Below are 26,348 nucleotides of genomic sequence, written 5' to 3'. Positions count from 1 at the left end.
AGTGGAACCACGAATTCCATCTTTCAAAGTAAAAAGTACTTCTTGACTCTGAAATTGTATAAGGCTAATGTGATTACTATCGCTAATTCATCTAGTCTCATTGACGGCTCTGGCAGAGCAATTATAATATTACCAAGTGGTACGAAGTTAACCATTGACGATGCATTGTATTCGAACAGATCTTTAAAGAATCTGTTAAGTTTTAAAGACATACGTAGAAATGGTTATCACCTTGAAACTAGAGATGAAAATAATGAAGAATATTTGTATATTACTTCAACTGCTTCGGGCCAGAAGCATGATCTCGAGAGATAGGCAACTCTCTCTTCAAGATTGTATATTACAAGGATAAAAACGGTTGAATCTTATTTTGTCATAAACCAGAAGTTTTATGATCCAAGTGTGACGACACTTTGGCATGACTGTTTGGGACACCCGGGAGCTACCCTGATGAATAGAATAATTCAAAATTCTCAGGGACACCCACTACAGAATCAAGAGATTCTAATGAGCAAGGATTTTGCTTATACACCTTGCTCATTGGGGAAATTAATTATAAGACCGTCTCACACAAAAGTCCATATCGGATCTCCTAAATGTCTGTAAAGAATCCAAGGAGATATATGTGGTCCTATTCACCCACCATGTGGACCGTTTCGATATTTCATGATATTGTAGATGCTTCTGCGAGATGGTCTCATGTTAATCTTCTGTCTACTCGTAATAATGCATTTGCAAGGTTGCTTGCCCAAATTATTCGATTACGAGCTCATTTTCCCGATTTTCCGTTTAAGTCCATACGCCTTGATGGAGCAGGCGAATTTACATCAAAGACTTTTGATGCGTACTGTATATCAGTTGGTATTGATGTTGAACATCCTGTAGCTTATGTTGATACACAGAACGGTCTAGCGGAATCATTTTTAAAACATATACAACTGATTGCACGTCCAATGTTGATGAAAACCAAGTTGCCGGTTTCTGCATGGGGATCTGCAGTATTACATGCTGCTGCTTTGATCCGCCTACGAGCTACTGCGAATGGTCAACATTCTCCTTTGCAACTTGTTTTGGGCCATCAACCAAATATAACGCATTTGCGTATTTTTGGATGTGCGGTGCACGTGCCAATTAGGCCTCCTAAACGGGTAAAATTCGGACCTCAGTGGCGTCTGGGGATATATGTTGGTTTTGATTCACCATCTATTATCAGGTATCTAGAACCTACGACAAGTGATACTTTCACTGCAATATTTGCAGATTGTCATTTTGACGAGACAATTTTCCCACTATTAGGGGGAGAAAATTTGTCTGCAGTGAATAACAAACAAATTGAATTGTGTTGGAATACACAAAGTTTATGTCATCTTGATCCTTATACAAATCAATCTGAGTTAGAAGTAGAAAGGATTGTACATTTGCAAGGGATTGCGAATAAACTACCAGATGCATTTAATGATGCAGCAAGGGTAACAAAATCATATATCCCTGCTGCTAATGCTCATGCACGAATTAATATTCCTGAAGGACCTGGATAAACTGCTATAGCGAATGAATCATCTAAAATACGTCAAAAACGTGGACGACCAATTGGTTCTAAAGATACTATCCCTAGAAAGAGGAAGAACCAATCACAAAATAATAGTTCTCTAGAAGAGACTATTAATGATACAACCACACTTTCGGAACAAATACCCCTTGAAGAGGGTGAAACCCTTGATGAGGTAGAGATACTGAACAATGAGGAAATCTCTATAAATTATGAATGTTCAAAAGAAGTGTGGGACCGAAATGAAACAATTGTGGATGAGGTATTCTCTTTTGCGGTGACAACCTCAATTCTGAAAGAGAATGATGATTATGAACCACGCTTTATTGAGGAATGTCGAGAAAGACATGATTGGTCAAAATGGAAAGATGCAATTCAGGCAGAATTAGATTCACTCAATAAGCGTAGTGTTTTTGGACTAGTGGTCCTCACACCTAAAGATGTAAACCCAGTTGGGTTCAAATGGGTTTTTGTAAGAAAATGCAATGAAAATAATGAGATCGTTCGCTATAAAGCACGACTTGTGGCACAGGGTTTTCTACAATAACCAGGAATAGATTATGAAGAAACATATTCTCCTGTCATGGATGCAATTACATTTAGATATTTAATCAGTCTGGCAGCTCAAGAAGAACTTGATATGCATCTATTAGATGTCGTTACTGCATATCTATATGGAAATTTAGATACCGATATTTATATGAAAGTTCCTGAAGGATTCAAATTACCAGAAGGAAAACCACGTATCATGTATTCACTAAAACTTAATAGAGCTTTATATGGTTTAAAGCAATCAAGGCGAATGTGGTACAATCGTCTCAGTGAATATTTGACCAAGGAAGGATATGTAAATGATCCTATTTGTCCATGCGTGTTCATTAAGAAATCATGTACTGGATTCGCTGTCATTACAATATATGTTGATGATATAAATCTAATTGGGACAGTTGAAGATAACTCAAAAGCTGCAGAGTATTTCAAAAAGGAATTTGAGATGAAAGACCTTGGAAAAACAAAATTCTACATTGGCTTACAAATTGAGAGAAGTGAACGTGGTATACTTGTCCATCAAAATTTGTATACAGAAAAAGTTATGAAAAGATTTCGCATGGATACTGCATACCCTCTTAGTACTCCCATGGTTGTCAGATCTTTAGATACTATAAAAGATCCTTATCGTCCTAAAGAAGGTAATGAAACACTACTTGGTCCTGAAGTACCACATTTAAGTGCAATCGATGATGCTTTATTATATTTGGCTCAATGTACTAGACCTGACATTTCTTTTGCAGTAAATTTATTAGTCAGATTCAATTCGACCCCCCAACAAAGCGACATTGGATGGGAGTAAAACATATTCTTCGATACCTTCGAGGAACTACTGACATGGGGTTATTCTATTCGAAGAATTCGTCCGATGGTTTACAAGTAACAGGATATACTGACGCAGGATATCTCTCTGATCCACATAAAGGAATTTAACAAACAGGTTATGTTTTTACTAGTGGCGGTACAGCTTTCTCTTGGAGATCAAGTAAGCAAAGTATACCCGCTACATCTTCCAACTACTAAGAGATTATTGCTCTTCATGAAGCTACTAGAGAATGTGTATGGCTCAGGTCTATTATCAGTCATATTAAAATTTCATGTGATCTTCCTGGAATTGGAATTACGAAGTCTCCTACCATTATTTATGAAGACAATGCGGCTTGCATTGCTCAAATCAAGGAAGGGTATATTAAAGGTGACAGAACTAAACACATTTCGCCTAAGTTATTTTTCTCGCATCATTTACAAAAGAATGGGGAATTGATGTTCAGAAGATACAATCATGTGAGAATTATGCGGACTTGTTTACCAAGTCTTTGCCTACTACAACAATCAAATTACGTTATCAGCACGAAGCTTGAATAATTAGATTGTGTAAATCTACACCGGTTCACGATATGATATTCATTAGGGGGAAAATATTATCATTTGGAGTTTTTCACATCACTAGTACTGGATATCTACGCTCTGTACTCTTTTTCCTTCGTCCAGTTTTTGTCCTAATAGGTTTTTCTGACAAGGTTTTAACGAGGTAGCTTTTTGCGTATCCAGTGACACTTGGAATCTCTCATTAGATTTTTCTGACAATATTTTTAAGCAATGGTCATCCAAGGGGGAGTGTTATATGTCTATGTCCATTGACCATTTGACTTGGTTGTCATTGGTATTACTTTGGGTGCCTATAGAATTATCTATAAAGGATAAGTTTGCTTTGGGTTGAAGTAATAGGAGATTACTGGCAAAGTGAAGCGGCTGTCTATTATCAATTCTTATCCTTCTTACCTCAACACCTCACAATCTCATTTCCTTTGTATATACCTTTTATTCCTATTAATTTGTAGAGACAACTTCTTGTATGGTGATCTCTTTAGTAATAAAGAAAAATTACCTTTACTTTGGCAGTGACTTTGGTTGCTTACTAAGATCAAATCTTTAATATATCCTCTCAATCTCTAGTATTATATTACAACAATCACATTACCTTTGAAATTGTCTATAATAGAAAATTTTCGACCTAAACCACATGAAACAATTGAAAAAAAAAGATTTGCATAGAACTTTACAATTTCTGCTTTTACCAAATTTAAATGCTAGATAAATGTTGACAAAGTAGAAAAAGAAATGGATATGAGAGGAGAAAAAGATAAACTTAAAAAAAATGAAGTTTTGTCAACAAAACATCGGCTATCATAGTCAGCGAAAAACAATGAAAGGCCGAATAAAGAAAGATAAAAAAAATATGAAAGACACAACTATTTCATGTTTTCAAGTGCAAAATAAGAGGTATCCTTAATTTTCCATTAAAAGATAGGGTACCCTTAATTGGACACTAGGGAAGAAAGGATAATGCTAAATTCACCATAATTCAATGATCCCTAAAAAGATATTGTAATTCTCAAGGTCGCGGTTTTGGAGCATCCAAAATATTCTCAGCAAAATAAAGTTTTTGTTTGATAAGTTAAATTTCTCCTAAGAGGCAACCGAAAATGGACTTGTTTGCTTTTGCCCCCTAATCTTCAGTCCCCACATCCGACCACCACCGTTTCTCTCTTCTTATCTTTCTCCTCTATCCATCTCTCTCTACTCTCTCTTCGCCTCTCATCCCTCTCACTATTTCTGTTCCGGCCTAATGACCAATCTGTGTTAGGAGAAAAGGTCTTCTTATAGAAAACAAAATATTAAACCTAACTACTTGTAATATTTCAACAAAAAAAAAAATACTCCTAATAATACCGGCAAAAACAGAATGGTATTAGTACCAGCATGAAATGAATTGCATGCAGTTCTGAGAAAATGAACATGAATGACAATAACTAATAAACAAATACTCCAAATGCGTATGTTATGCTGAAATGAGGCCAACATACCCAGCAAACATAGACAAGAGGGAAGATACCACATACGCACACCCTACAATGAGAGGTTCCTTGAATCCACACAACTCTAAGCGATAATGTAACGGCGCCATCCAAAATAACCGACCTCCTGCCCTTCTGTGTATCCATCTCCTCCTGTCCCTCCAGTTAGATATCTGTTCATATTAATAATCACCATTCCTCAGCTCTATGTTGGAAAACTCATAATATAATTTAAATACACCCCTTTCCTTCCATTCCTAATTCACCATAACTAGTTCTTCGTATATGAACATCACATTCAAAGACTATAAGAAACATAAATAAAATTTGAAGTGTGCTATATAGGATTTCTAACATGAAGAAACAAAGTCGCAATGACCAACTGCAATATCAGACAAGGTCTATGAGTACGCAGGAAAAGACAACGGGGTGTGTATGGTTATAGAGCACCTATATACTCTGTTTCTAACATGAAGAAACAAAGTCGCAATGACCAACTGCAATATCAGACAAGGTCTATGAGTATGCAGGAAAAGACAACGGGGTGTGTATGGTTATAGAGCACCTATATACTCTGTTCAGTAGTTAAAATCATTTTAATGCGTTCAAACTGTCAATAATATATGTATTTGAAATTCTGAATTAGTTGGGTTCAAAATCATCTGAAGAGACATATACCAGTTCAAGAGCCTCCTATGATAGTAGTCCAAGTCCAAGGGAAACTGAACAACATGGGAAGTTGGAAGCCCATCTTAGTCTGCTGGTCCAGCCCTTTCGGGCAGAACCAACATCTACCCATACCTTAGTATTCCTTCATATATCTTAGCCTAATGTAGATCAAATTAACTATTTAACATCGAGTGAGGACTGTGATCATGTTCTGTTGACGTTATTAAGTTTCAAATGTTTGCTCCATCCATTAAAGATGGAGCAGGTATTTCCAGAGCCTATGTAAACACGAAGACTCTCTTTTAGTATTTCTTGCACTATCAGTTGAAGTGACAGGAGTATTCAACAGGAGTACCTGAGTGTCCATACTATACGGCTACGGATTGAGTAAAAGAAATAATAATGAATATCAATTCTACTTAGTCAAAGACCACCAAATAAAAATGGTCCAGTGTGTTTCAAATTTCGCTATATCCATCCTCTATATTGAAGTCTAGGTCTGAAAATTATACTGAATAAACAATGGGAACAACAAACAAAAAGAATGTTTCAGTATACATCAAAGTCAATTTTCCCTGTAAGCTTTGTTTATATTCATATATTATTTGTTTTTTTCGTCCATCATAAAGTTCATTTTTTAGGCTTTTCCTAATTTCTGCAGATGTTTTCGTTATTTATATAGTTAAAGCATGAAAGTTGTCCTTGTATGGATATACAAAATCATGAAACACCAAGACCCTGAGGATGCAGGAAATGAGGAAAAATAATCAACACAGAATACCTGTACTATAACTGATAAGGCTTCAAGAAGAAAGACACCTGATGAAATGAACAAGGGACAGAACATTCCAGTACATGCCGCCATGGCAGCTAATGATCCACCCAGCGCCAGGGATCCAGTATCACCCATAAAAATGGATGCTCTGTATCGATTGTGCACAAGAAATCCAATGCATGAGCCTGCCATTGACGCTCCAAATACAGCAAGATCTGATACCACGTGTGCATGAAGTGCAACTAGATTAATACCACAAGAGAATGTATCCTCGCATGGTTGATCATATGAATTAACCTTGGCACTGCTATCACAAATTTCCGAGAAAGGGAATACTAACCAGAAGATATTGGAAGAACAGCAATTGACATCCCAATAAATGCCAATGCAGCTGTTCCTCCGGCAAGTCCATCAAGGCCATCAGTCAAGTTAATCCCGTTTCCCATAGAAACAAAACACAACGTAGTCAATACCGCGTAGAGTTTTCCCAGAGAAACAAGGCCCACTGGTGAAGGGAGAGGTATGAGCATTTTCCTACACGACATTAGAGTCCGTGATAAGAGTAGTAAATAACTGGGATTTAAGAAACTAACTTTAAGAACCATATCAGTTCCATTAGTTCAACACATCAACAATGAACACATTTTATGGCGCCGTATTCAATTACACAAGATTAATATTACCATATTATGTACTTTATGTTAACACAGAGAAACATTTAACCATTTCCATTGGTGTGATATCCCTACTACATATCAAAGAATTAAATTTCGAAATATTGAAATATTTCGGTCGAAATATTGAAATATTTCAGTCGAAATGACCAAAATATTTACTGTTCCATGCCTAGCGAAATATTGACCAACACGGAAATTTATTTAATTGTTCTTAAAATGGCCAATGCATGGAGTTAAATTTCAAAATATTTAGGCCAAAATGACTAAAATATTTCTATCTCCATGCCTATCGCAGTACTGACCTAAACCAAAATTTATCTTTCAAAACTATGAGGGAATAGTATGGAAACAATCCAGTGGCAAGTCTTGGCGCATCACCAAAACAGACATCTCATCTACATGGTGAAAAACTAAAACTTCAAATGGTAGATCACAAGGTTAAGATGTTCTAGAATGATTTGAATTCTATTGGGGAATACAATCTCCATGCGAGACCATAAAGTGTGCAGCATGGGAATCTCCTTGGCGATGTTCATCTGAATCAACTTCTAAGTTTAAGGGAGTCAAACTCAAAAGTTCAAGAACCAGATAATTCTGAAAGATATGGATCGTCTCATACAGCCCACTTAGAGCAGCATAAATCTATGGAAAAAGGAGTTGTGAAAAAAGATCCATTCTTTCAATATGGATGTATTTGCATAATGCGCTGCCAAACCTAGTGGTTCTATTACCTTCTCCAATATAATTCAAAAAGATAAGATTTTAACACAAATATTTTCCCAAAAGAATAGACATGTACCATCAAATAAATGTTGACCAGATTAGTTACGAGAAGGTATACATGCTGTAGGGAGATGATATATTTGTTGAGTCTAACCAAAAGAAAAAGGAAAGCCCCACTGCTACCTGTTTAGACACCAGTTCGACGAGTTAGAAACTTCCAATTCATTTAAAAGGAATTATATGAGAATAACAAGGACTAGTCAGACTAGAGGAAAGGTTTCACCTCGAGCAGAACTCTTATCCATGTAGGTAATCCATACTTTCGCTTCTTGATGAATCTAAAAAGATCATCAATTAAACCAATTGCCCCAAATGCTACAGTTGCCACTGCTACTCCAAAAACTTCAACAGAAGAGGATCCCACTATGGTTATTGCAGTGACAATACCAATTGGAATAAAAAACAACCCACCGAGTGTTGGTGTCCCCTTCTTACGTGAGTGTGTTTTTGGCCCTTCTCTACTAAAGATTTGATGGATTCTCAAACTATCAAGCACAGGAACACATAAATATCCTGCACATGAAGCTAAAACTGCAGAGATGAGAAAAGGCCGTGTCAGGAAAAATGGAGCCAATGGTAATCTGACAATTCTCCATGAACACCAGTCTACAAGTAATAGAAGCACCACTATGAAAGCAATCAATCCCGCATTAATTAAGACTCCAGGTAGAATCCTGTCATAAGAACATGTCAAGAGAAAAGGTCAAAATACAAGTTTTTAACAAATAAAAATGACAAGTCACCCACTTCCGGTTGTATTTCTTTTGAAATGAACATACATTTTTTCACAGAGTAAAATAATTTCTGTGCACTCTCCCTAATAGCATATATACCAACTAGGCAACAACTCTTACATTAGGCTGGTTTATTCAATTCAGATAATCCATATCTAAGAACCCAATAACACAACATAAGAACATGATGAGATTTTCTACTTCATCCACAAATTATTTTACTACAACTTTTCATCATATGTGTGTCTAACAAGCATTCCTGTCATCATGGCAAAAGTAAAAAACTTTGATCAACCAAACCATTCGGCCCAAACAGTTATGGGATACGGAAATTTGATATCAAGGACTAGACATGTTTGATTTTGGCCATGATGACAGTGATGCGTGTCTAACACTGTTGCGCCCTTCAGTGAGCCCTTATATATGATCACACTTCTTCTGAAGTGCTACTTGAGAAGATCCATTTTCTTTGAAGCTTTGAATGAACATCTTAATATTTTATTGATAAAGAAAACAATACATAAGGACAGCCTGAAAAAGAACTACGCAATTACATGATATGTTACGATATCCATACATCCCAATTGTATTTTAAATCATAGTACGGTATCGTACTAGTGCTTTGTATCCTAATTGTATACATGATATGTTACATATGATCTGCTGAAGTGCTACTTGAGCAGATCCATTGCTTCTCTTTTTCTTCTCTTGCTTTCTCATGTAGTTATCAACTGTATTTTTTAACTCAGAAAACATTGTAGGCATATGTGTGTGTGTGTGTGTATATATATATATATATATATATATATATATATATACATACATATGCTGGAGAAACTTGCTAGTAGCGAATTAATCATATACCTATATGGCCTTCCCCTGATTTACAGAAGTAACTCAACTGACTCACCATCGTGTCCTACCGCCTACGAAGTGAGAACGAAGCCTTAGCTTAACTACTAAGTTACAATTAGAGGTAGACTCGAGTCTAAAAGACTATGCTGAAGAAATTGGGTCATACTCAGACTTATTCACATGCACAATTAGCTAGACGTCACCCAGCCCACCCAATTTTGATGAATGAGCAAATCGTTTTGTAAACCATAAACCGACGACTAATTGACCGAGTTGCCCGACTAAAGAAACTTGCTAGTAGCGAATTAATCATATTTCTTACAAATAAGAATTTTTTCTTTAGAACTTGAGAACAAAACTTAAAAACCAGAGAACCATAGTAGAATCTTCTTGAACAGAATCCTGTCAGTTTTCCTCTTTGATTATTTTCTGCTCAACCAATTGAGTAAGTGTTTTTTTTGAAAGATTGAATATATTGATTAATGAAAAAAATATTTACAACAGAGCCATCCAGGATGGCCTTGGGCTGGTTCAAACAACCAGGTATACAAAAGGTGTTGCATATTGACTACGGCCTTCCAATTGAATACATAGTATATAAACTTCTTATTAGTAGCCCATTTTTGCATTCTGCTCCGGTGGTATAGTGTCCAATTATAGATCTTGTGGAGGCTTTGCGCTCTGTGCAGATGTGTGCAGTCCATATCTCCTAAAAAGTTGCGGCTGGGATCTAAATTATATCTCCTTACCTACTTTAGGCCGGCTTAGAGCTTCCCATTGGATAATGTAATCCACAATCTCCTTAAGTCTGCACCCACCAGGCCACTTCAAAGGAAATAGTGTAGAAACCCCAGATTGCTGAAACAAAGCTGCAGGTGTTCATGAGGTGTAGACTCAGACTCCTCTTCAGCCTTGCAGATCTAGCATCTGTTAATTCTTAATCATCCGTTGTTCCGCAGTTCATCTAAAGCCGGTAGTTTCCTTAGGCAAGGCTCCCATACCGTGAAGGTGATTCTAATTGGTAAAAATTCTTCACTGAACTGAAGTCCTCTTTTTTTTTTTTGAAACTTTGAATTAATCATTAAAAGAGAAAACTATACAATGGGGGGGAGAGGTTAGCGGATATGTTGACCAATCCACGCCTCCCAATTGAAAACAACATCATTAAAACTAGCAGAACCTATACAATTTAGATTTTTAGCCCAACCGTAGATAACTGACTTAATGTCCTCGACATCTAGGTTCGAGTTTACATTTCCTTCCTTGTCCCCCAGTTACTAGAATCTGGCATTCCAGGCCTCCTCTTGTTCTCCGTATGTGCTTATTTTATTACTGTCCTCCATAGGCTTGTCTCTCAAATCCAGACCTCCACAACCGTTTTATCATCAGAGCATTGTTCATACATTTATCCTATTTATTTTTTTCTTTTCTTTTCTTCCCCTTTTCTGATTATTCTATTTCTCTTCTGTTTTTACTTTGGTTATACACATAAAACAAAGGTTAAGAGAAGACAGAAGAGATGAAGTAGCTAACTGTTGAGTGTCAAGAATTGAACTATCTTAATCTAAGAACCCAAAAAAGTTCAACATCATGCAACCACCAATTACTGGATTTTCTCCAGAACCTAAAACGCAAGAATATGACAAATCTTATCAAGTAAGGGAAGCGAGCTTACTAAATGACAGAGATTTCTCTATTGGAGGATTGACCGAGAAATTTGGGCTTGACATGATAAAAGAATGTGTCATAACATCCCAAAGTTTAACCAATTTTTCTTATACAATCACCATAACAAAGTACCTTAGTTTTCAAGTTTAACCAATTTTTCCTTTGTTTTCTTTTTGTTTTCCTTTCTCTTGTTTATTCTCCTTTTTTCCTTTAATATTAATTCAAAGTTTTCAAAAAAAAGAGTAAAGAAACTCCAGAGAACAAAGTATGAAACAAGTTATTTTTGTATGTGAACTTCTCCTTCCTTCCTACCGGTTACGATGTTATAAAGAAATCTTAAACCAAGGCAATTCATGCTAAATGAAAACAAAGATTTATTTATTGAAAAAAGGTCATCAAAGACAGTTGGGACATAACAGAAGTAAGCGTCAGATCATTCTGAAGTTGAACCCTGTTTCTTAAGAGTAAATCAGGAGATTTGAGATAACTTTTCAAGTCAAGCATAAGAACAGACTGATACTAGAAAAATATACAGAACGCAAGGTTCAAAATGTACAAGGTTTTCTTGCCTGTGTATTTTGCGTCTCTTCCTGTCAATTACAAGATTGGGAGAAGTCATTGATATACCATCAGATGAGCCAAGATGGTCGGTGCTGGAGAAGTCAGCACTAATCAAAAGCTCCACATCGCTTTCCTCACCACTTGATGGTAGTATGTATGAACTTCCCTCTGACATTCCGTCACTGTCCCCCCAATCATCAAATGTAGCACCAATTGAATCCTATAGTAAATTAAGAGTTAATAAGCACAAGAAAAGTACAGAAACAACAAGTTTAAACTTGGATAATCACTGTCATTAATAAATGATGCAATAATAACGTTCTCAAATTGCAATTGGTTGTAACTTGATAATATGACATCCATGGCTAAAAAGATCTCTGTAACGGTTTAAAATATAGAGTACAGACTGGCAACAGCTACAGAGTAGAAGACCAAATAAATAAGAACTATAAAGGCATTAAAGCGTGGTTGGTTCATATGATTTCAGGATCACATTTAACGAGGTACTTATTTCAGATTGTCTGATTAAATATTTGGAAAGGAGAATTGAACCATTATTTATATAGTGTTTCTGTTTTTCCTTTTCGTTCGTAATCTCAAAACTCTATACTGATATGTCTACATGAACTAATTAACCAAACAAGTCAAAAGATGAAATATCTAACTGATTTGCTTCCTAACAAAAGTCAAAGTCTCCAAGAGAGCTATTTGAATGATGGAAGTTCATCGTTACTAATGATCTGATCCAACAAACAACCACTCCAATCATGAGGTTCACATACTTTGTAGTTTGTGCAACCAAACAATTCAATACTAATATCAGTTTAAAGCATGCCAATGATGACTCCAAATGCTGACGAGGGCATTGTTATCTAAGTCTTCAAAAGCCTGCTTAGGTGTCTAAGTGACCATAGCGATGAATGGGGAAGGATTCGCTTACCAAGCAGCGAGGTTTTCAGGTTACCACGATCCTCATAGCAAGTAACTAGGGGTCGCCCTAGAATCAGCTCGAGCTACCTCAAGTTATTGGGTGGATCAATTATTCCAATTCCATGGATCTACATAAATGTCATTGTGTCTAATGTAATTCATAATGAAATACCAGTCAAAGTTGACATCGAACGCTTTAAAATAATGATAGACCACAATTGTAGTTTTTGTAGCAGGATTGGAATTTGTAGCCCGTCTATTCTTACATTGCTCGAAACCTATACCTCTATTTCGGGCAATCGAGCTTCAAGTTGATTTCTCTCCTAAACCACAGATTGTATCCCAATTTCTCCGATAGCTAAAAATTCATGATGATGATTCACCATTCTTTCTACCATGCGAGTTTACTTCTACTTAAACATATGGAAGAGGGGAATAAAAATAGTTTTTAATTCATCCAGTTATAACTCCACCATTCTCCAACATCTCTTTCGGGACTTGCAGTACATAAACAGCCACCCTCCGTCTCCACCCACAATCGTTTCTTTTGGTTTAGATCACTCCACTCGTCTCGGCCTCAAATGGGTCCCCTCCAGAAAATCAAAAATCAGTGAGGATCGAAGCTTCTCTCCCCTTGGATCGACGTGTATAGCTATAGCAAGAGACAATGATGGCTCGATTCTTGATGGGGCTTCTAGAATATTACAGGAACAGTCTGCAGAAGCAACAAAGGCTCGATCCTACCTACTCGGAACTGATCTCTTCAGACATTGACAGGTACATGTCTGTACCATAGAAAGAAGTGCTCGCAACATCCTTTCGACAATTATTGGCCCTGAAGATGATGTACCTTACTAATTTGGACTTATAGAAGAATCATTCAGGATATACATCATAATTCTGTATGGTTCGAGTCTACTCTCTTCACTTACTGCTTTCATGAATATCGTTGCGTCTTTCGCTATTCTTTGCAATTTCCGGGTTTTGGGATCATAATCATATTCCTCATGATGTTGTAACTATCTTTATGATGATACTATGTATGAAGCAAAGCTTCTTTATTAATAAAAAAAGAAATATATAGTATAAGCATATAAATATATGTGGTTTAGTGTCATAGCCCAAATTTGGCTTAGTCTAACTCGAAGAATGAATTTTGCGAAGTTTCACCAAAAGTTTGCAAAATATTTCCTAAATTTATATTAGGTGCACGAAATCACACTTACAACTATTTCCTGCATAGTTTCCACCGATATGAAAAGGAAATTTTGACCAAAACTGTTGCAAATTTTGAAATATCAATTGACATGATAGAATCAGCAAAAAATGCAGGTAAACTAAAACTAAAAAGTAAAACATATATCTTTCTTCATCTTCATTTTCTTCTTCATTTCTCATAGATATCTCTTGATTTTATGTTATGTTTTTGACGTTTTTTAAATCTATTTGAATGACTTACCCCTGACTTAACTGCCTAAATAGATTTTATCTTAATAACACCCCAGATAGAACTATGTAAATAAGCATACCTTCTCAAACTAACAGAATTTGTTGACGATTAACTATTATCAATAACAATATTATCTTTTGGGTGTTTTTTTTGTTAAGAAGCTATTTAATTTATCCCCGGAGATAATTGTGTAATAGTTAATACCCCCTCAAACTAATAGATATGTTAAATCCGTTATATACATCAATCTTATGTTTCATTATGGTTTAATGATCTTGTTATACACAATCGCATCGTATATATGTCATTTCCATGGATTTGTAAAATTTCCTCACCAACCGAAATATTTCTAGGTCGAGACTGACCGAATTCCCACCGAAAACGAAATTTTATTCCTTGGTCTAACTAATCCTACCCTATACCCGTACCCCAACAAACTGGTGACACATATACATAATTATACCAATGTTACATAGCTCATAAGACAATCTTGGCAAAGGAATTGTGTGAATGGAATTCCTACATGTAAAAACAAGTGTGAACTATGAAGCCAATGCTCCTGATAACTAGTTATTATTTGCTTCATCCGTTAAAAAATTAAACATTTCCTTTGTATATCTTTATGCTTCAAGTTAATAAACTTCTTTTCCAACCTATTCTCTTCAAATTCAAGAACACATAATTTGATTCTTACATATCCCTAACCAGTCATATCTAAATCTGCCAATTTCTAAATTTGTAGTAACCAAAATTACAAGTTAATGAGTTATTAAAGCTTCATTGTGTTTAAAATCGAAATACTCATGATGTATCTAACACATCAGAAAAACTTCTTGCCCTTGCTTATCATTTCTTTTTAAGAAGAAGAATTTTAATCACCTCAAATGATTCTGTAAAATTGACTTTCATGGCAGCTTCATTGTGTTTAAAATCGAAATACTCATGATGTATCTAAGACATCAACTTTTCCTTGTTCTGACAGTAATGATTTTCCATCAAATCTCTCTCTCTCTCTCAAATGACAGTAATGATTTTCCCTCAAATGACAGTAATGATATACATACATGCAATCAATATCAATATATATATATATATGATTATCAGACATACTTATATATGTATAAATGCCCTCAGGACAAGTACCAATGATCCAATCTTTTTGTGGGTACTTAACCTTTATTCTCGTTATCTCTTTTACTTATTTTCTTAGTTTATTTGAGTGTTCACTGTTGTTATAACTCTTATGTCATTATGATCCTTAGTTTCATATTCTAATAGTTATAATGAGAAGTTTCTTATCGAATTTTGGAATTTACACATCCTGCTATTAGTAGGAAAATATGTGTCGGTCCCTTCGGAGTCTAAAAAGAATAACTAATTCAGTCCCAAGTTGTTGTTTTCGGTAATTTGTCAAACACAATAAAGTATAAAACTACAAAGTAAGTGTCGTTAATGATAATAACATGAATAAAGATGACATGGATGTGATATAGATTTTTGAACCAAGCTATGTATGATAATCGAAAAGAAAATCTTGTTAGTGGAGAACATGAACCGCAAAATATTTTAGATCCGGGAAAAATTAAGAGGTTTCTTGGTACAAACAAATTTCTGTTAGAATAATTAATTTTGAGCATCCTATAGATTCACGTGGTGGTCGTTTCTATATATGTAAGCGCCATTTGACTAATTCGCTTTGGGCCACCAAAAAGTCAGGGCTGACCCTATTCAACATGCAAATTAACAATTGATGATCTATTTCTTAGTTCTCAATTGCATGATTCAAGTTTTCTTTAGTCAGAATCCACCTTTGTCTATCACTTCCAAAATGGCAAATAGCATATTACCTAAGCCATTTGTACCACTCTCACTGGTCAAAAACACAAAGAATTAAGAACATCTAGTCATGACAAATGACTATGAATATGAACAAACTATTGTGATAATTTCTGCACTACAGATGGAGGAAGACGAATCTGAGTGAGAAAATCTATGGAGTGTGCATACTTGATTGTTCACAACTACACAATCAGATATTGAATGAAAATCTTGCCGTGAAACTTGAGACAACAGCAATGCCAATATCAAATTTCTGCATTTTGGTTATTAACCAATCAACCATCTTTAAGATTTTAATGAATTTATCTCCAACTACATAAACAAAATTCACAAGCAAATGATAGAAAAAAAAGGTAAAATTTGTAAAGAGTTCCCAAGTAATTAGCCCGAGAGATTACAGTTTATATACCAAGATTTCCTCTTTGAGATCCAGAAATTAAAATTACCTCGTCCATGCAACGAACTAGAACCATTTTAAGCGGTTGTAAGTTTCTACGCTGTTCTCTTTGGGATCCGCATAACTAAAAGCAGCAATTTTGAAATTAGTAGCAAAATCAAGTCGAAAATATAAAAGATAAATCTCAAAACTTACCTTTAGAGAAGAAGAGAAGTTGTGGTCGAGAATGAAATTTCTGATTTCTATAGGAGGTGATCGTCTTGTGGGTTTTAATAACCCTAGATTTGTATGATAGAGATTTATAGAAGAAGAAAATAACATGGTAACAAACAGACAGAGATGAAGAAATCGTGAAGGACAGAAGCCCCTTTGCAAGAGTATTTAGTGAGTTGGGTTTAGACTTCAGAGAATAAGAAAACTTTCCTGGTCTCCAGTCTCTTTCCCATCACCCGGCAGTTCACTCAAAACGTCCGTTCAGATCTTTAGCAGCCAAACAGTGCAGCGGCGAGACCGCAGTAGCGGGTCCCTCTAATTTTAGATGGGAATTTTAAAGGCAGACCCTTTTCTTGTTTGAGTCTCACTAAACACAATTGCGGTCGTCATGTTAATGGTTAGAGATAATTACTATAAAGGTCCAAAAAATATGGGAATTTTGGTCAAATGACCTTTGACTGGGTCAAATTTGTTAAAATGACCCTCATTTTGAAGTATTGGTCAAATGACCTTATTTTAGCCTTAAACTTCCGTATTTGCCCCTCACTATAAAAGATTGTCTAAATAATCTAGACTATCTAATTTCCCCAAAATCAGAGTTTACTCTCTCTCTAGTCGACCGGAAAAGTGAAGCAACGGGACTCTCTCATCTTTCTCATTCTCGGGCAATCTCTTTGAATCGAACTCTCTCTCTCTAGTAGAACGAAAATCCTCCCATAAACTTCTTCGTTTACTTCTCATTATCGCGCCGTTTCTTTGGATCGATCACTATCTCTCACACACACTAATTTTTTTTTTTTTTTTTTTTTGAAGTTCTCTTAAAATAAACCAGGTTACAATATTCAGACCCAATACAAACTTAACAAGTTCAATAAAGGATGAAATGTAACTAATTATCAACTGAGAGGGGTTAAAACATAACTTTTAACTAACGGAGGGTAAAACTGATGCCGCCAACATGTGCGCGTCCTTATTATTGATTCTGGGGCAATAGCTAATATCCAACCGTAGATTCTGAATACTTGATCGAATGCCGTTGATTTTGTCCGAGATTCTCCATGGGATTTCCGGATCTGCGGCCCCGATTAACTCCAATAAAACCCTACAATCCCCTTCGATTATATAAGAGGTAAGCTGCCGTTCACTTGCTAGGGTTAATCCCATTTCAAACCCTGCGATTTCACTGTGAATAGGTGATATTGGTTCGATCAAGCTCGCTCTGGAACTCAAGATAACTCCATCCGAGTTTCTTAGCAAGGCAGCACAGGAAGCATGCTCTTCTTTGAAAGATCCATCAAAGTTGATCTTCAGGACACCTACCGGAGGAGGCCTCCATCTATCATCTTGTTCCTGCTGGTTAGTAGAAGAAGGAGGAGTTTGTAGAAGAACATACCTTAATTCTTCTCGAATACTCCAGCAACATCTGTTCAGATCTGGTGATATACTTTGAAAATGAAAGTTATTTCTTAATTTCCACCAGAACCACATCATGTAAGTAACCTTGTACCAATTTTCCATTCTAGCATTTTTATCCTTAAGTATTACTTTAAGAGTATTTACAGGATCTTGTTTGATAAACTGTAGGTCCTCTATGGCTAATTTCTGGAGTAATCGATGATACAAAGGACACTCGCCAAAGAGGTGGTCTCTGGACTCTAAAGAACCCGAATCACAGAGCCTACAGTTCTGATTTATATGAGAGATCCGGACTCCTATATTGGTAAGTGTGGGAATACCATTATGAATTAATTTCCAGATAAAATTTTGGATCTTTGGTTGCATTAATTTCATTTTCCAAAATTGAGACCAAGGGAAATCCGATACTTGTTGAGGCATAATCGAATTTATTCTAATTTCCTCATAAAAAGATTTTGATGAGAACTTACCACTCTGAGATGGGCACCAAAGCAATTGATCCATCGAGCTATTATGATGAATAGGTATATTTTGAATAGTGTTAGCTTCTTGTTGATTAAACCATTGCTGTATTAACGATGTATTCCATACTCGATTTTCCTGCAAGATTAGTTCTGAAACATATACAATGTTATGAGGCAAGTTAGTAAAATCAAAAGGCTCATTGGGAGTTCTATTGGGTATCCATGGGTCTGAACGGATTTTAATAGAATTTCCATTCACGACCCTCCAAATACTATTGTCCCTTATTATCTCCTTAGTATCATTTATGGATTTCCAAAAAGGGGAAGACCCATTTTTTGCTTTATGAGACCAAAACTCCTCATTTTTGAGATACTTAGCCTGTAAAAGTTTTACCCAAATTTCAGTAGGATTGGTAATGAATCTCCAAGTCATTTTGGCTATTAGAGACAGATTAACATTAGCCACTGTTCTAACACCTAAACCCCCTTTGTGTTTCGGACTAGTGACAATGTCCCAATTAAGAAAGTGAAGTTTTTTCTCTGAGATTGAATGTCCCCACCAAAAGCATCTTTCAATTTTCTCTATTTGCCTAGATACAGTTTTAGGCATAAGAAGATAGCTGCAGGGGTAAGTGCAAAAAGAAGATAGAATTGATTTGATTAAAATAGTTCTACCTGCTTGAGAGATAAACTTCTGTTTCCATCCTGATAATGATTTTTGGAATTTTTCTATAAGCCAGTTATAACTCTCTATTCTGTTATCTTTTTTGAGTACAAGAGCCCCCAGATATTTTTCCCTGTCTGTCATCAATGGGGCATTGAGAGTATGAACAAAGAGGTTGATTATTTCGGCTGGAACTCCTTTGCTAAAATACAAAGAAGACTTCAAATAGTTTACTTGTTGGCCAGAGAATCTCCCATACTGTTCCATTATGTTCATAATTGTTGTAAGGTTTTCTTCTGTTGCTTTACCAAATATGATCAAATCATCAGCAAAAAGTAGGTGTGTAATGTTAGGAGCTGCTTGATTGATTTGATAGCCTGTAAATGTACCTTGTGACTCATAATGATTAAAAAGGAGCTCTCACACACACTAATATCTTTGATGCAGGTATGGCTATCTCTCTCTCTCTATGTTTTTTTTCGGTTCAACTATAGGGTTTAATGGAGCATAAGACACATCTCCTGTTTGATCATAGATCTCATTTCATGAAATCCATGATTTTATTAGTATTATATCAGTGGCATTATTTAAGTTTTATCTTCAAACTACTTCAATTAGGGTTTAATGGAGTCTAACTAGGGTTCTTACCCACATAATAAATATAGCACATCTACTGTTTGTCAAAATGCCATAGTGAAGATAAAACTGTCTCTCCACAAGTTTCCTCCCAGATTGTTGCAGCTGTTATTGTTTTGTTACTTGTCATGGTTTCTTATCAATCTAGCTTCCATGATAGTTGGTTTAATTGATGAAGAAATACTAGGTCTTTCATACCTAGTATTCTTTATCACCATCTCCTTCTGGTTCGATTAATCTTGATTTCATACCTTCACCAAAACATAATGGTTCTTTTGCATTTGTCAATGGCATTGAGGTCATCTCTATGCCCGACTTATTCGAACCTGCAGCTATGGTTGGATTTTCGGATCATTTGATCGATCCCCAAAATACCAATTTTCAGCCTATGTATAGATTGAATGTTGGTGGACAGTATATACCACCAACTAATGATTCTGGACTTACTCGTACTTGGTACGATGATTCTCCTTACTTATATGGAGCTGCATTTGGTGTTACTAGTGATGATTCTAATAAAGTAAACGTTCGGTTCCCAGTGGATATTGATGCGCCTAAAAGGTTACCCTAAAAGGTCTCCACCCGCAAGTATACGGGCGTCAAGTAATAACCCGGTAAGACCGGGATCGATCCACGAAGATAGGAAGGTAATACGAATACCGAAAGAGTCTAACCCACCGGTTTAAGTGTCAGTCACTAACTCAGACTAAAAACGAAAAGATAATAAGTTGGGTTTTTGGATTGATTTTAAATAAATAAACAAAGAAAAACTAACTAGACTAAAAGGTGAGAGAAACTCAGGATAAGAGTCGAGCAAGAATGCAGTGAGAGGGATACTTCGATTCACACGATCGATAATGACTAATACGAATAATCTATGAGCATGAAAAGTTAGTTAACTTCACCCACTTACTTGGATTGGTCAACGAACTCTTTATATTACTCGAATTCTATAACATGAACGCTCTAGAATCCGGAAAGTGTCATCATTAAAAGCAATAAAGACTCATTTATCACATCAAAACATGTTTCACGAATATCCGAATACAAAAGTTAGCTAGACATGGCGATACAAATAATAAACGGGAAGAAAATAAAGAAAGACAAGAGTTAAGGTGAGAATCTCCCTATTCCAATGAGGCGCGAGACTAAGATCGACGGGAAATATAAGTGTTCAAGTGCTGTCGATCTCCCTGTAACAGAATGCAGGGGTCCCCTTAACAGTGCATAATAGGTGTCCTGTCAGCAGAACTTGACCTCCCCTTATCAGTCAGTATCATCTTCTTCCTTTCAAGAACAGTCCACCATGAAAGCAACCTTCAAGCTTTCTCTCTCTAAGATTTCAACACTCAAAACCAAATCAAATATAAGGCAAAGCAAGGCAAAAACATTAGGAGTAAAACCCCTAAGGTTTCCGGCCAAAGAGATGGTCGGAGAACCCTAGAAGAACCGGCTAAGGAGATGATCAAATCCGGCTAACTCCATAAGAGTCTGGCTAAATCCGACTGTTCCGAGCCAAGTATACGCCTTCCCGTGAAGACACGTGCCGATGATGCTTGCTCGTTCCCGCCGGTTGAACTTGAAGAATCGAGCTGCTATGTGCAGCCCGTGCACTTGAGCTCGCTGGTTTCCGGCTGCCCTGTGCTGTCCCGTTCGTGCCTGTGTAAAGGAGAACCGAGTTGGTGACCCAGATAGAAGACTCGAGCTTTATCAATGGAGTCTTCGAGCTGCTGCTGCGATGGAGTCCCGAGCTTGAATTTTCAAGTACCCAAACTGCTGCTGGTTCTGTCCCGAGCTCTAGGTGCCGCGCCGTCCAAAGCTATGGCCGGCTAGTGTGATGGCCGGCCAAGCTTTTGGCCGGCTGCTTCTTCTCTTTCTCTCTCTAGCTTTTCTCTACTAAACCCTAATTTCTCATTGAAGAAGATGATAAACCCTTAATCAGCTTTTGTTTTTTTTTTTTCCTCATGGACCCCCAAATACAAATCCTTGACTTGGTTTAGGCCCATTGACTTGGTCTTGGGGTGCTCATAAAGCCTTCTTGACCTTCTTCTTTAGCTTTGGGCTTGGATTTGGGCCTAGATAAATAAACCAAAGGGGGCGCCCTCATCATTCTCTACACCCTCTAACTTTTGGTAAAGACCGAAATACCCTCCAACTTATTTCTTCCGTAATTTCTTCGTCCGAACTCCGATTCGACTTCCGTCTTCGCCGTTGGACTCGCCATCGACTCCACTTGCCACTTAACCTCTGATCTCTGCAAAAATTACCAAAATACTCCTGGTCTCTCTTTCCTTCCGGTCTCTTCCACATGAGATAAAATGTGATAAATGTTCCGTTTTATTCCGAATGAAGCGTTAAACTCCAAATAAGGTACCTACCAAGAAAAACTTATAAATAATTAGAAATAAAACACGAAAAGAACTAACTCATCGAAGTTAAGCGATCCAAATGTGGCATTATAACGCCACATCAAACATCCCCAAACTTAGAATTTGCTAGTCCTCGAGCAAACAAACTTAAAGGTAAAATCCTAACTCACTTTCGGAGGAATCCCGATTGCATTTAGCATATGCAACAAGCCGTTAAACCCCTAGGTTACCCCTAGTGGACGAGTGTCGTCTCGTGAGGGTTTCCAGAGAATATACCCACAAAATTCAAGATTTCAAAGACATAAAAGAGTTCAACATCGATGTAAATAAGATAATGACAATTAATGACACACTCAAGCATGCTAAAGAAGCGAATCAAAATCGATAAACACATATATATGCTAAAAGCCTCCTCACTAGTAGTCTCATCCTAAAATGTAAGTGTCCAATCATAATGAACATCATCTAAGTTCAAAGTCACAAAACTTCGATTTCTATCTTAGTACATTTCGCCTCGACTTTAGCCTCACGGTTATACACTCTTAAACATGAAATCACTCAAAAATAGATAATACGGTTCACTCTAATGTGTGAGCATGGAATAAAGAGAAACTCAACACATACAAAATAAATGAGGATAACAAGTTTTAGAACGAAATGATCTCTAAAGAATGGAAATAACCACTAAAATGGAATGGGGAAGTTCACTCACCCTTCTCACCCACTATACCCTCTAACAATGCTTCCTAAAGGTCAACGGATACAAGTAATGAAATGGAAGTGATGACAACCCGAGAATGTCGACGTCTTCAATAAAAAGAACGCTCAAACAACTACTAAATTTAGCTTTTGCTTTGAACACTTTATTATTCACAACACAAACAAAATAACAAGTAAACTCAATTTTTTTTTTCATTTTTTTTTCCTTTTTTTTTCATTTTTTTTTCTTCATATTTTTCATTTTTTTACTTTTTTCATAACAAAACAAGAACACTAACACTTGTATTCTCAACAAACAACTTTTTCTTCATTCTCACTTTGTTTCACATTCTTCTTTCTATACTTTCCAAGTCTTCATTCTCGGGAGTAGTATGTGAATGGGTGGTGGAGTATCCGTTTCCCTAAAGTTGACACTATTGTCGGGTTTCGTGGACTACAAGAGTAAGGTCGCTATCCTGATGTCACTCCTAGTGGCTAAGAAAGTTGAGCTCATGAGATCGTCTAAGCTCTTTTAAAAGTTGCGAGGTCGAGTAGCTCTTCATTCTACTCAGAGTTAGCGCAGAAGAGTACACTCGAAAACAATATAAAGGCTCAGATATCTCACATGGGTTTGAGTCTCCACTAATGACTCTTCTAGGTCCCTCAAAAATGTTTCTTCTTCCTTAGGATGCTACTCATATGATCAGAAAACAAACACTAAAGGACTTGACATTCATGAAAAAGACTAAGAACATGCATAACATTCACCAAAACTGAAACACATGCATCAACATACTTAAGCATATCACTAAAGTCATATCAAATCTACCAAAAATTTTCAAATTTGGTGAATATTGAACTCTCTTGTCTTTTGAAACCCCATGGTCATGGCTAAAAGTCATACCCCATCCCCAAACTTAAAATTAACATTGTCCTCAATGTTTCAACCATATACTCACCAAAAGATAAGACATATTAATTTAAAGAGAAGAATGGAAAGATATTACCATAGCCGGAGGAGATAAAAGATACTACTACCGAGACTCGTGTATGAACAGGTTCCAAGTTGATGTCAAGCTCGTCGCCATCCCCAAACTTGGAACAAACCATGCCTCAGAAGCAAAACAAGTAAGAAATGCTCCTATGATCAACAAGAGATATGAGAATGAAGCACATAAGATCATGACCATAAAAATGACCACTAACGCGGGTACACACGATTGCATTGAGCTATGCAATTAGCCGTTGATTCTCTTGCTTTCGCAAGAGCAAGAGTTCTGTCTCGTGGAGGGTTTTCAGAGATGATACCCACAAACATCAAGAACCATCTCAATCAGTCAAAGATCATACAATAAGAGACGGAAATTTTGGGGGTCAACCCAAAGGAAGCTATATGCCGGTGCTAATCGTCTCACAAAAAGATCAGAAATGTAAAGTGCACATGAGACGATAAAAGAAAACAAGCCATCCCCAAACTTAGTGGGTGCACAGTCCACTAAGTAGGCATAAATAGAAGGAACGACAACCAAGAAATCATCAAAAGGATCGACATACATGTGAAGAGTCAAAATATCAGTCGAAGGCAAAAGATCATCTGGAAGCTTAGTGGACAGAATATCCACTATGTCCATAGACGTCTTTGGAAAGACGTCTGAAATGTCCCAAAAGGGATCAACAACCGAGTTTGAGATCATGTGGAAAGTCGAACTAGACTCTAAGGGTAAGGCAATAAGCTCGGGGACCAAGTCAAGGTCCATGGTTTCCTTAGGTAAATAGTCTGACAAACTATCCAACATGTCTCTAACTACTAAGTCATCAAGATACTCAAAGGCATCTGGAGCCTCGCAGTCAGTTATAATAGCAGGCCTTCCTAGAATTGCATCTAACACTGACTCCTTACAAGTGTAAAAAATCGGATAGTTCATAATCATGTCATCCTCAAACTTGCTCGTAGAGCCATCACCCTGAACATCAATGTCTAATGTAGTCCTATCATGGTGAGACGACACTGGTGGAGGAAACAAGACAACAAGGTCATCAGACCGTTCAGGCTCTAAGGTACTATCAGTAAATTCATCGACATTTAACTTAGTACTAGGGTTAGACGTATTACCCTCGTCATCGTACCTAGTACCCTCTTGAGTTTGGGGTGGTGAAACCCCTTCCTCGTCGACGAATAACTGTGACTTAAGCATCTTTACCTGTTGAGTCAATGACTCAATCTCCTGCGTCGTTTGAGTCGCAAATTGTGACATCATCTCTCTAAGACGACTCGTGGACTCTTCAAGAGTCTCCTCATAATAAGGCTCACTAGTGTAATTCAATGACGACTCTTGATCATAACTCTCATCGTACATATTAGGATCATACCTGTCTCTAAAATCATTGGTCTCAAAATAGTGTGGATTATAAGGTCTCTCATACATATTTGGTGTCAGACCATATCCATCACTAATTTGACCATCTTTATACATTTGTCGGTATTCTCCTAATGTCATACGAGATCGATCAGGTTCTGGTCTACTCCACTCACTAATCGGACCGTTTCTAGACATTCGTTGATAATCCCCAAATGTCATACCAGGTCGGTCAGGCTCGTTTCTACTCATCTGCTGGTATTCCCCGAAGGTCATACCAGGTCGGTCAGACTCGTTTCTACTCATCTGCTGGTATTCCCCAAAGGTCATACCAGGTCGGGTAGTGATGGAACTCCTCAGATCAAGGTCATCATCAACATGGAATGGCCAACCGTTAGAATAACGTGCCATGATCTCACAATGCTCAAGGAACTAACAAACAAGCTATCAATGCAAATCAAAACTTATCCAACCAATCACACACAAGTAAGAAAGAAAGAGATAGAATACGATACTAGCGGATGCTCCTCTCGTTTCGTTTTTCCTTCGATTTGTTTCTTTTCCTTCGCTCCTATTTCTCTTTTTGGCTTTTTTTTCTTAAAGTGGTATCTGAAAAAAGAAAAGATAAGAAACTACGAAAATAAAGAAAGAAAAACGTCTAAGTTAACAAATAACACTAAACTAATGAACAAAACAAGCAAACAATATCCGAACTACTAAACCTATCCCCGGCAGCGGCGCCAAAAACTTGATGGGCCTAAAAGGTTACCCTAAAAGGTCTCCACCCGCAAGTATACGGGCGTCAAGTAATAACCCGGTAAGACCGGGATCGATCCACGAAGATAGGAAGGTAATACGAATATCGAAAGAGTCTAACCCACCGGTTTAAGTGTCAGTCACTAACTCAGACTAAAAACGAAAAGATAATAAGTTGGGTTTTTGGATTGATTTTAAATAAATAAACAAAGAAAAACTAACTAGACTAAAAGGTGAGAGAAACTCAGGATAAGAGTCGAGCAAGAATGCAGTGAGAGGGATACTTCGATTCACACGATCGATAATGACTAATACGAATAATCTATGAGCATGAAAAGTTAGTTAACTTCACCCACTTACTTGGATTGGTCAACGAACTCTTTATATTACTCGAATTCTATAACATGAACGCTCTAGAATCCGGAAAGTGTCATCATTAAAAGCAATAAAGACTCATTTATCACATCAAAACATGTTTCA

At 36.8% G+C, this 26,348-nt stretch overlaps 1 protein-coding gene across 6 annotated transcripts; it reads right to left on the bottom strand.

Moving 5' to 3' along the window:
- Positions 1-4,744: 4,744 nt before the first annotated feature.
- Positions 4,745-16,873, bottom strand: TRANS11 (translocase 11). Of its 6 annotated transcripts, none has more exons than XM_086640714.1 (9): positions 16,490-16,824; positions 16,344-16,418; positions 11,687-11,898; positions 8,296-8,534; positions 8,084-8,202; positions 7,919-7,983; positions 6,741-6,934; positions 6,445-6,615; positions 4,745-5,129 (listed from the first exon to the last, which is right to left on the bottom strand). In XM_086640714.1, the coding sequence occupies exons 1-9, from the start codon at positions 16,613-16,615 to the stop codon at positions 5,122-5,124; spliced, it is 1,209 nt and encodes a 402-aa protein (XP_086496840.1). In that variant the 5' UTR covers positions 16,616-16,824; the 3' UTR covers positions 4,745-5,121. The 6 variants fall into 6 exon arrangements, 5 of the variants coding, with proteins under 5 accessions (XP_086496840.1, XP_086496837.1, XP_086496836.1 ...); XM_086640711.1 differs by having other exon boundaries at positions 4,829-5,129; positions 6,407-6,615; XR_015225296.1 differs by having other exon boundaries at positions 4,829-5,406; positions 5,522-6,615; positions 8,084-8,534; positions 16,490-16,834.
- Positions 16,874-26,348: the final 9,475 nt, after the last annotated feature.

Source organism: Eschscholzia californica, unplaced genomic scaffold (assembly GCF_041429995.1).
Source record: "Eschscholzia californica isolate CP2 unplaced genomic scaffold, dmEscCali1.0.p SCAF_5, whole genome shotgun sequence".
Lineage (NCBI taxonomy): Eukaryota > Viridiplantae > Streptophyta > Magnoliopsida > Ranunculales > Papaveraceae > Eschscholzia > Eschscholzia californica.
Note: the sequence above shows the minus strand (reverse complement) of the source record. Positions and strands in the feature narration are given on the sequence as shown.

Coding starts and splice junctions, on each gene's coding strand:
- TRANS11 (XM_086640710.1), bottom strand. CDS start 16,615: ATGTTATTTTCTTCTTCTATAAATCTCTATCATACAAATCTAGGGTTA. Junction 11,899..16,343: donor TAGTTCGTTGCATGGACGAG/GTAATTTTAATT, acceptor AATTTACTATAG/GATTCAATTGGTGCTACATT. Junction 5,130..6,406: donor CCTTATCAGTTATAGTACAG/GTATTCTGTGTT, acceptor TAATATGAACAG/ATATCTAACTGGAGGGACAG.